Source organism: Equus asinus, chromosome 7 (genome assembly GCF_041296235.1).
Source record: "Equus asinus isolate D_3611 breed Donkey chromosome 7, EquAss-T2T_v2, whole genome shotgun sequence".
NCBI lineage: Eukaryota > Metazoa > Chordata > Mammalia > Perissodactyla > Equidae > Equus > Equus asinus.
The window spans coordinates 108,893,768-108,904,346 of NC_091796.1; the positions used below are offsets into that span (position 1 = coordinate 108,893,768).

The 10,579-nt window shown below is 64.9% G+C and overlaps 1 protein-coding gene across 7 annotated transcripts in view; it reads left to right on the forward strand.

The window, feature by feature from the left end:
* Positions 1-10,408, forward strand: part of INF2 (inverted formin 2) — a 30,157-nt gene extending 19,749 nt beyond the window's left edge. For 5 of the 7 annotated variants that reach the window (XM_044774407.2, XM_070514440.1, XM_070514441.1 and 2 more), the window contains 13 exons: positions 427-529; positions 764-849; positions 1,423-1,523; positions 2,321-2,391; positions 2,462-2,569; positions 2,928-2,998; positions 3,661-3,781; positions 4,123-4,287; positions 4,412-4,514; positions 4,714-4,875; positions 5,465-6,121; positions 6,573-6,629; positions 9,626-10,408. In XM_044774407.2, coding sequence (XP_044630342.2) covers positions 427-529; positions 764-849; positions 1,423-1,523; positions 2,321-2,391; positions 2,462-2,569; positions 2,928-2,998; positions 3,661-3,781; positions 4,123-4,287; positions 4,412-4,514; positions 4,714-4,875; positions 5,465-6,121; positions 6,573-6,628 — 1,804 coding nt within the window. In that variant the 3' untranslated portion in view covers position 6,629; positions 9,626-10,408. The remainder of the gene's footprint in view (positions 1-426; positions 530-763; positions 850-1,422; positions 1,524-2,320; positions 2,392-2,461; positions 2,570-2,927; positions 2,999-3,660; positions 3,782-4,122; positions 4,288-4,411; positions 4,515-4,713; positions 4,876-5,464; positions 6,122-6,572; positions 6,630-9,625) is intronic. The other 2 variants (XM_070514439.1, XM_070514442.1) reach the window with 1 other exon arrangement.
* The last annotated feature ends 171 nt before the right edge of the window (positions 10,409-10,579 follow it).

The following is a 10,579-nucleotide window of genomic DNA, read 5'->3' on the forward strand; positions in this document are numbered from 1 at the left end:
GCCCCCTAAGGCCACAGAGAGGTGGCGGACAAGCCACAGTGAGGACCTGGCTCTGCCTCTCAGCCCCAGAGGCCTTCCCTGCAGGTGTTGGGCACTGGCCCCAGCCAGGGAGCTCACTTGGTGTCACCGAGCCATCCTGCCAGTGTCCTGAGCAGCCCCCTCAAATGGGGAGGCAGAGGGTGCTCTGGCAGATGCCGAGTGTGTTATTCACCCCCAGCCTCATTACTGTGTGACCCTAAGCAGGTGGCTTACCTTTTCTGTGCTTCTGGCAACCTCATGGGTGTGGGAGGGGACCCTGATTTGACCAGCAGAGGTGTCCTGGGCCGAGGGCCCTCCCTGGTGGGCAGGGTCCCGAGGAGGCCAAGGGGGTCAGCTCATGCCTCCGTCTACCACTCCTTCCCACCCGTCCGTCCTCTCACCCTCCAGCTCCAACGAGGAGGTCACCGCTATGATCCAGGAGGGAGACACCACCAAGTTCGACGTGGAGGTGCTCAAACAGCTCCTCAAGCTCCTTCCTGAGAAGCACGAGGTGAGCGGGGATGGGAGACTGAGGTTGCGGGCTGCCCTGAGGGCTCCCAGCAGGGAGAGGGGAGTGGCGGGGTCCCAACTCTGCCCCCGCCCCCTCCCTGGGGCCTCACGGGCTCTGCCCGGATGTGAGGTGCTGGAGTGAGCAGTGGAGGCCGCTGGGCATCTGGGTCTTCCTGTGGGGCTTCTTGGGGGGGGCCAGAAGCTGGAATCCCACGTGTGGGCCTCCCCTCCACAGATCGAGAACCTGCGCTCCTTCACTGAGGATCGAACCAAGCTGGCCAGTGCCGACCAGTTTTACCTCCTCCTGTTGGGCATTCCCTGGTGAGCTCGGCTGCCCTTGGACCCCAGGGCCCGCCCGTGGGGAGGGGGCAGGGGGTGATGGTGGGATCTGGTCCAGACCTGGAGGGGCGAGCGGGGCTGTGCAGACAGTTCCCCCACGGCTCTGTGAGGAAGGTGGCAAAATCACTGGTGCACCTGCAGCCGTGGGGCCTCTTGAGGGGACCGTGTGGGGCTAGGGTCTTCATCCAGGCCAGCGGTGGTGAGGGTGGGGCTGGCCAGGGCCCCTGTGGCCTCCTGAGGCTGCCCCAGGCCCTCCTGGGAGACCCCAGCCCAGACTCCCACCTGTTCTAAGAGGGAAGGTGCCCCCCAGGGAGCCTCTGCACGTCCATGGCCACTAGGGGCTTGTCTGAAACACCCCGTCCTGGGCCCCACCCCAGTCCTGCCAAAACCACTTCTGGGGTCCGGCCAGGGATGTGCATGTTGAACAGGGAGAGGCCATGGGATCCCCCACCCCCCAGCTCTGTGCTAAGTCGACCCTCGGCCTCGCCCCTGAGCTGCAGGCCCAGGGCTGGTGTGTGTGGAGGGCCCAGCCCCTGACCTGCTGTGCTGTCCCAGCTACCAGCTGCGGGTCGAGTGCATGCTGCTGTGCGAGGGCACGGCCGTCGTGCTGGACATGGTGCAGCCCAAGGCCCAGCTGGTGCTCGCCGCCTGCGAGAGTGAGTGAGGCTGCAAAGCCCTGGGGTGGGGGGGTGCCAGGAGGGGCGCCCATTGGCTCCTGCTCACCCAGCATCAGAACAGCCACCGAGAATGCCCCTGGGTGCTGACCTTCCCCACCTCACTGTGGACCGCCGCCCCTGGCTCTGAGGCACACACCACGCATGCACACTCATGCATGCACACGCAGACACACTGCACGCACATGGTATACTCATGCCTACAGACACACTGCACACACATGCACATTCATGCATGCACACACACAAACTGCCCACATAGGACACACATATACACAGATCTTTTTCTCCGAGCAGGGAGTCAGCAGGGTCTTACCGCAGCCATGGGGCAGGGACACAGACAGGCCTGACCTCCGAGGCGCAGCTCATTTCTCCTGGGGGCACACACAGTGGACGTCTCCTCCTGTCTTGGCCACAGAGCCAGGAGGACCGCCCTCCCCAAAGCCCTAGGGATGGTTAGCTGAGAACCAGGGTGGCCACAGCTTCTGGAAGGTTCCTCTCAGCATCCTCAGCCACAGAACAGGGCGGCAGTCATCTGCCCCAGGGCTGGGAGGGTTCGGTGAACGCTGATGTTGGGGAGACCTGCTTCCGGGGCACCTGCTTCCGGGGCTTCAAGCTTGTGGCAGGGGGTTCCAGCCGCCCTGCCCACCTCTGGGCTTAGCCTGGGAGGGATCCTGGGGGAGGGGTGTGACGAGCGCTGGAGGTGGGCCCAGACCCCATGCCAGGCCCTGCAGGCCCCGTGCCGCCAGCCCTGCCCTCAGCCCTGGTGCCCTCCACAGGCCTGCTCACCAGCCACCAGCTGCCCATCTTCTGCCAGCTGATCCTGAAAATCGGAAACTTCCTCAACTACGTAAGTGGGCTGTGCCCGAGCCCACCCCCACCCTCCGGGAGGCAGGGACACTCACCCCTGTCCCTCTCAGGGCAGCCACACCGGTGATGCCGACGGCTTCAAGATCAGCACGCTGCTGAAGCTCACGGAGACCAAGTCCCAGCAGAGCCGCGTGACGCTGCTGCACCACGTGCTGGAGGTGGGCGCGGAGGGGCCCGGGGCAGCCTGGGGGGCCCCGCTGCTCCAGTCCTCCTCGGGCCTCCGCGGAGTCCATCCCCTTCTCGTCCCACAGACCCCTCGTGGCCCCACCCCCTCCTCGCCCTGCCTTCCCCCTGTAGAGCTCACTTGCTCCCCCCGCTTCTGTTCCCCCCCCCCACCGGTCCCCCCAAAAAGCCAAATGTCCCAGAATCACACCAGGCCCAAGGGAGGGATCGAGGGGCCCAGAGCACTGAGGCCATCCGAGGGGCGTGGACCTGAACTGCCGAGGTGGGGCAGGCTTGGGCATGCCCGGGGCCAGGGTGTGGCCGCAGCCGCTCACTGGACACGTGCCGGTGCAGGAGGTGGAGAAGAGCCACCCGGACCTCCTGCAGCTGCCCCAGGACCTGGAGAAGCCCTCCCAGGCGGCCGGGTAGGCGCCCCTGCCCCCCGCCAACACCCCCCCACCCCGCCTCACCTGCAGGTGGCAGAACCAGGCTGGGTCTCACGGCTGCAGCGCAACCCGGGCCCCCAGGAACTGCTTGAAAGAACGCCGACTTTCACTCTGGGACAGGACCTCGTGTCCACCGTGGCCTGTCCCTGTGTGATTCAAAGGAAGCCTAGAAGGGGCAGCGAGTGACCTGGCCACAGTCACGCCAGGGAGGGTCTAACATAGCCTCTCTGCAAGGTTGACCCCTGAGCAAGGCCGTGCCACCCCGTGGTACAGATGGGGAAACTGAGGCCTAGGGAAGCAGGGCCACATCCCTAGGCTCACACAGACTGGAGAGGGCAGCTCCGGGAGGTCTGACTCCAGGGTCCACACCGCCACGGAAGGTGCTCTGGTCCCGGAGCTGCTGCCCCTCAAGGGTCAAGCGCGGAGGGTCAGGCGCAGACGGGCTGAGCCGCTAGGTCGCAGTCTTCACGCTGCAGACCCAGCACCGGCCGTGGCGGGCCCTTCTCCTGACACCGCTCGGCCTGCCCCACAGCTCTGATAGGATTCTGGCAACCTGCAGTGTGCAGTCCAGGGCCCCCACTGTCCTAGCAGTCTGGATGCTAGCTGTCACCTGATCCCACCCGGCCCTCTGTGCCTTTCAGGATCAACCTTGAGATCATCCACTCGGAGTCCAGCACCAACCTGCAGAAGCTTCTGGAGATGGAGCGGAAGGTGTCCTCTTCCATCCCAGAGGTGCAGGAGCAGTATGCCCAGCGCCTCCAGGCAAGCACCCGGCGGGCTGGCCCTGGGCAAGGGCAGCACTGCCGAGGGTCTCTGGGGGGGCAGGCCCCTGCAGGGTCCAGGGGTCTGCCAGGGGTCGGAAGGGAGGAGTGAGCCAGGCGGGGGCAGGCAAGCGTGAGGGAGGAGAGAGCCCGAGTGAGGGGCCCCTGCAGGAGAGCGGCTCGTCGTTCCTGCCCCAAGTTGATTCCTGCGGGTGAGGGGCCTCCTCTGCTCCTGGGGGCCGAGGTGCCCAGACTCCTGGTCCTGCACAGACACCACTGCTGCAGGGCCTGTGCCGGCGGCTGTGGGCCCTCACAGGGCTGTGACTGCCCCTGTGTTCCCAGGCCAGCATCGCAGCCTCCCAGGCACTGGAGGAGGTGTTCCAGGCGATTGAGCAGAAGAAGCTGGAGCTGGCCAGCTACCTGTGCGAAGATGCCCAGCAGCTGTCCCTGGAGGACACCTTCAGCACCATGAAGACGTTCCACGACCTCTTCATCCGTGCCCTGAAGGTGGGCCGGCAGGATGGGGCTGGTCCCATGGCCTCTCGCAGGGCAGGTGGAATCTCCTCTTAGGGCCAGGCCTGCACAGTCATTCGAGGGCCCGGGCTCACGGGGCTGTGTCTGCCCTCTGCAGGAGAACAAGGACAGGAAGGAGCAGGCGGCGAAGGCCGAGAGGAGGAAGCAGCAGCTGGCAGAGGAGGAGGCACGGAGGCCACGGGACGAGGACGGGAAGCCTGGTGAGGCTGGGCCCCGGGACAGGGTGGGCAGGGGCCGGCTGTGGTGGGGCTGCCACACCCGTGCTTTGGCCATTCTCCTCTCTCCTCAAAAGTCTTGGAGCATCACCCACCCTCTCTGGGTCGTCTCCTCTCAAGGCCCCCCGGGTGGGCTCCAGGACCCCCATGAGCACTGTCTCTGAGGGTCTCTGGGGCTTCTCAGTCAGGAAGGGAGGCAGGAAGCAGGAGGAAGTGTGTGTCATCGATGCCCTGCTGGCCGACATCAGGAAAGGCTTCCAGCTGCGGAAGACAGCCCGCGGCCGAGGGGACGCAGAGGGGGGCAGCAGGGCGGCCGCTGCTGAGCCCCGGAGGGACAGGGCGCCTGGTGAGACCCTCGCCCAACTCTTGCTTCATTTCCTGCCCACCATCCCCGCCCTTGGGCCTTCCTTTCGGCCCAGTGCCTCCCTTCCTCCAGGAAGCCCTCCCTGATGGTCTCCCTGCTGCCCTGAGATGTGGGACAGCTCTGAGACGGGGCCAGACGGTGCTCCTGCGTGTCTGCTGCAACAGAGGGCTCCTCACTGGAGTTACAGCTGCATCCAGCCTCCAGGGCTGATAGGAGAGTTGGGCCAGTGGGCCCACTGACAGATGCGCTGGGGCTCAGAGGGGGCCTGAGGTGGTGGGAGAGGCAGGCCTTGGGGCACTGGGGACAGGATGGCCTTGGGGCTCAGCGTCCCCTGCTCTTCCACACTGTGGACAGACTGTGGATGCTGAGGCCCTGGCCTGCCCTGTGGGAACTCATGCTTGGAGGCCACCTGGGGAGGGTCCTGAGGGTGGGAGGCTTTCCAGGGCTGGTGGCATTCGGGTAGAAGCTGAGGTGGCGGGAGGGCACCCGTTGGGATGTGTGCTGAGCAGGGTGCTATGGGGACAGCTCCAGGCGGGCCCCTGCCCTCCGCTGACACGTCCTCCATCCACAGTGACTACCAGTGACCCCATGGGAGGTCCCAGGGCAGGCACCAGCTGCCCACTCTCTGAGCCTGGTCTTGACACTGCGGTGGCCACAGAGCCCCGTGGCTGGGACCTTGTGGATGCCACTGTGCCCAGCCCGCAGCCCACGGTAGACCCACCGGAGGAGGGCGGCCCCAGGCCCCTGGAGAGGCGTTCTTCCTGGTATGTCGATGCCAGCGACTTCCTGACCCTGGAGGAGCCCCCGGGCTCCGAGCCCTCTGCGGGGGCCTGGCCAGTAGGACTGGGAGACGCTCAAGCCCTGAAGCCCCTCCAGTTCGCCAGTGACAAGCCCCCCGGGGCCATGGGTTCAAGCCAAGACACTGAGGACCCCACAGTTTCGCGGGGCACCGACCAGGCCGAGGCTGACAGCACAGGCGAAGGGCCAGAGGACGCGGCTGCCCATGGCCACAGTGCTGGCCTCTCTGCGGTTGTCCCCGGGGGGGATGGGGACGAGGATGAGGAGGACACAGCCCCAGATTCCGCGCTGGACACATCCCTGGACAAGTCCTTCTCGGAGGATGCGGTGACTGACTCCTCAGGGTCTGGCACCCTCCCCAGGGCCCGGGGCCGGGCCTCGAAGGGGCCAGGCAAGAGGAGGAAGAAGCGGCCCACCAGGGGCCAGGACGGTAAGTCTGGGCTCTGCAGCCTCCTCGGCCCCAAAGCAGAGGGCCCAGTGGGCAACCCATGTAAGGCTTGGGGACATCAGGGTGTGGTCGAAGCTTGTCCTTCCTATGCCAGAGCCCTGGACCCCTCCCTGCGGTCGGCCAATCCCACCCCCCCAAGAATGGGTGGTTCCCGGGGCATCCCTGTGTCCCGCAGGAGAGGAGGCACCCAGGAGGGGCAGCTTTGGGGGGCCACCGCCTGGATCACTGTGCCCCTAACCTGCTAACTCCTGCCCATGCTGGCTGCCTCCAGCAGGGACTGGCAGGTGGCCGCTGCAGTGTTGGGAGTGGCGCATGGCTGTGCTTTTGGCGCAGCTGCCTTTTGGTTCAGCATCCTCCTCGCGGCGCCGGCTCTGAGTTCAGGGTTGCTCACTAGCGATCAGCTGTTGAGTGCATTTCTTTTATTTGAAAGCAGAGGTTGCCCCTGACTCTGACGATAATAAAACAAAAAGGCTGTGTGCGATCCAGTAAGGTACGTACACGGCCTGGCTCGGCACTAACGGGGCGCGGAGGTGCGGCTGCACCCAGCCCCTCCTGGACACTAACCCAGCTTCCCGCCAGCCCGCCCTGGCGCAGCAGCAGGCGTGCCCTCCCCCGTACCTCTGGTGGTGGGTTCTCCTGGTGCCCTCTCCTCGCTCTGTCCCCCGGAAGGGCGGCCCTGCCTCGCTTCTCTTGCTCTCCGCTCTCCTCGCTGTGGCAAGGTGCAACCTCAGAGCTGCCCGCCAGGCAGGCAGGCCTGGAGAGCTCAGGGAGGGCAAGCTGCCCTCCAGGAGTGCGGCTCTGGGGCTTCTGAGGATGGGGTGCTCTGGCCTCTGGAGTCTGGCAGGACAGGCTGAGCTTGCCTGGCTCTAATCCAGGCCAACCCTGGGCTTCTGTGACACCCGGCAGCCCCCGGGGCATACACCTTTACTCTGCATCTGTCCACAGGGCACACTCCAGCCCCTCACCAGCCTTGGTGCTGGCCACATGTGTCCCCAGAGAGGCAGTGAGGGACAGGGATGGTCCCAAGGGCCACTACCAGGAGCAGGCAGGCCACCATCCCCTGCAGTGGGGTGCACATGCCGCCTCTTCCTGGAGGCCAGGTCCTGGAGACAGTGGGGGTCTGTTCAGATGCAGGCGCCTCCCAGGGAGCGGCACCGGGCCCGTGCGAGGGACTATCAGGGTCTTTGATGTGGCCCCAAGAGGCCAACAGATGCACCAGACAGACAGGCCTGGGTCCCTGCCGCACTCCAGCCTGTGCTGGGTGGAAGGGGCTCCAGGGCAGGGATCCACCGCCCCACCCTGCCCAAAGGTGAGCCCCGTGGGCACAGGCTGTCTGGGTCTCCATGCACCTGCAGCCTGGCCCAGGGTGGGCCCGGGCCTCTGCCTTGGGCTGCAGCGCTGTGCTGACCGACTGGGTCTGGGGCCTAGGACCAAAGGTGCAGAGGGGAGTTCTGGCCGGTGCCCAGACGGGGCCGGAGTGGCAGTGAAGTCAAAGGTGCCCTCTCTTCATGGTTTAGCTTCACTGTGGGCTCAGCTTTCCCTTCGGGTCCGGGGCGTCCTCGTGGAGTTACTTTCTGCGTTTGGTTGTGTCTGTTAGAATGATGCTGGCACGTCCCTTAGGGGCTGCGATTTGGCCTTGCGGCCCCGGCCCCAACTGCTGGCCCAGGTGTGGGAGACAATGTGCCGTGTGGTCTTTGGGTTCGGGGGGCTGGCAGCCACCTGTGGCCACTGTCCCGTGAAAGATCAATGTACCCAGTGCGGTTCTGTGCCCACAGGTCACTCCCCACCAGGCGTGTCCCTCCTGATCTGCAGCCAACGGGTCTGCTGGGCTCGCTCGCTCCGCCCTCCCTGGGTCCCACCATCCTGGTAGCTGAGGGCAGGAGGACCGAATCGCACCCTCCTAGTCTCCTCAACTTTTTATCTCTAAAAACTTCAGCCCAGCAGGACATTTGCAGAGAGATCATGATGAGCGCCACCTACCCTTCACCCCAAAATGGCAGGCACTTGCAAAACAGAGCAAAATGGTTAACATTGTTACATTCCCCCCCTCCCCCACGACTTTACTGAATGATTTGAAAGTGACCCACAGACATCAGGGCACTTGGTCCCTGAATCTGTGCCCAGGAGTCTCCTGAGAGTAGGCCGTTCCCCCCGACACCCAGCATGTTTCACGGTTCCCCACGCAGCCCGGCAGACGTGCCCAGCTGTCCCCACCACATTGTGTCACAGTCATTGCTTTGGGTTTTTACAAACGAGACCCTGCCCAGGACCACACCAGTGTGTGACACTGACATCAGGGGAGACACCTTCACCTTGAGTGTGTCCCGCTGCTCCCTGGCTCGGTCCAGGCTGCATTTGGGGCAGGAATTCCACACCCGTGATGCGTCCTCCCAGAGCATTGTGGGAGGGCTTCAGGGGCCCATTTGCCCTGTGGTCGTGGCCTTGATGATAGCGTGGTTGAGGTGTGGTTGCGAAGACCCCAGCTGCACGGTTCTGGTCGGCTCAGTGGGTAGTCAGCGGCCTGTGGGATGCCCAGGAGCTACCCCAGTTTCCGTGGCAGTTGCCACATGGAGATTTCTGTTCTGTTCCCTGCACTAACTTCCCTTCTTCCCCCTTTTTGACCTGTGTCTTGAGTGTGTGGTGACCCATTATCCTTGTCCGTCGTGATGTCCCTGTGGCCAGTGGGACGAGTGGGGCCGCCACTCTGGCTCCTCTTGTCCCCTTCTGTTCCTGAGGCTTCTTTTCTCTGGCTCAGCCCACCGTCCCGGCTCCCCCGGCCGTTCCCCCGAGCCCCATGGTGGGAGAGGCACTGAAGCCCTGCCATGAGGGTCCTGGTGACCACCCTTTTCTGCCCCACTTGTTTTCATGCCCAAGACTCACAGGGCCTGGGTCAGTGCCTGGCTCTGGGGTGGTTTGGGGCCAGGGTATTTGGGGGCACCGGCCGAGCGAGGGCCTGTGGACTGGTGAGCACAGAGGGCGTTGGGTGGGCATGGGCGTACAGGGCCAGCCGGGGGCTGTGCAGGTGGCAGGAGCCATTGGGGCAGGACCCTGGTGCCCTCAGGACCAAGCTGGAGAGAGACAAGGCAGGAGGGTCAGCATGGGGGGCGTGGGAAGCGATTGAGGGAGCTCCAGGGAGAGGCAGTGACGGGGATGGGAGACAAAGAGCAGCCAGGTCTGAGACGGGGGAGAGTGAGCTGCAGAGACCCCGCCTGTCTCAGAGATGGCGAAACACACCCTGCCAGACCTAGCCTGGACAGGTGGACCAGGGCCAGCTTGCTGGGCTCACCCCAGCACCTTCTGCCTGGATGAGCTTTGCTGTTCCGGAGGAAGGGCGTGGGGTCAGAGTGGGCTCAGGGGCACATGGTACAGCCCACTGGGCACTGGTGACAGGGGATACCAGGAGCCTGGGGACCCAGATGTGGGCACCCTGGCACTGCACGCAGCAAAGCTGCTCCTGACCATGTCATTTCATCTCCCTCCCCACAGGCCTCAGGCCCAAGCCCAAAGCCAAGTGAGAGAGCCTGCAGGCCGCCAGCCTCCGCGCCGCCATGGGCCGCTGGATATGCTGCTGAGCGGGGCTTCTCTGGGGCCAGGCTGGGACGGGGCCCCTGGGAACCCAAAACTCCGTGCCTTACCCAGCCAGGGGCGGGGCCTCCCAGCCTTCCTGGGGTGTTGTGGCTGGGACCCCAACAGGCACTGGGGCCTGGCCAGCCTGGCACCCTCCTAGACCGCCTGCACGCCCCCGGCCCCTCACGGTCTGCTTCCTAAATGCCGATGCCCGAGCCGACCCCGCATGCACCGAGGCACCCGCCCACGCAGGGAGGGGTCGGGTAGCTGCATCCCCTGGGGGTCCCTCTGAGCTTGCACCCCGCTCTCCAGTGACCCGGCATCCAGGTTCTTCTGGGGACAGCCCCTTGCAGACCCCTCCCCATGAAGCCATGGGAGCCAGGCAGAGCTGAAGCCCCCACTGCCCCGTGAACAGGCCCCAGCTCTGCCCCCCAACCTGCTCAGCTGGGCAGGTGCCAAGCGTGGTTTTTAACCAAAATATGATCACTTATGCATTTCTCCTGTTCTGTGGTGGCTGGTTGGGGGTAGGAGGGTGGGTCAGAGAACCCTAGGGCCTTGGGTAGAGGCCGACTGGCCGGCAGTGCCATGGGCAGGCCAGGGTCCCCCTACTCAGCATGTGGGTGCCCACCCACCCCCAGGTGTGTGCTCCCAAGCCTGGAGCTGGAGAGACTTGAACTAATAAAGAACAAAGCTGGCCCAGCACGTGGCTGTGTGGTGTTCAGAAGCTGTGGGTGGACGTGGGGGCTGGACGGTGCCTTGAGGGGTCTGACCCTCACAACAGCTGTGATGATGTGGGTGGGTGGATGGATGGATGGATGGCGGAGGGAGGGAGAGGTGGGTGGATGAATGGACAGGTGGATGGATGGAAAGGTG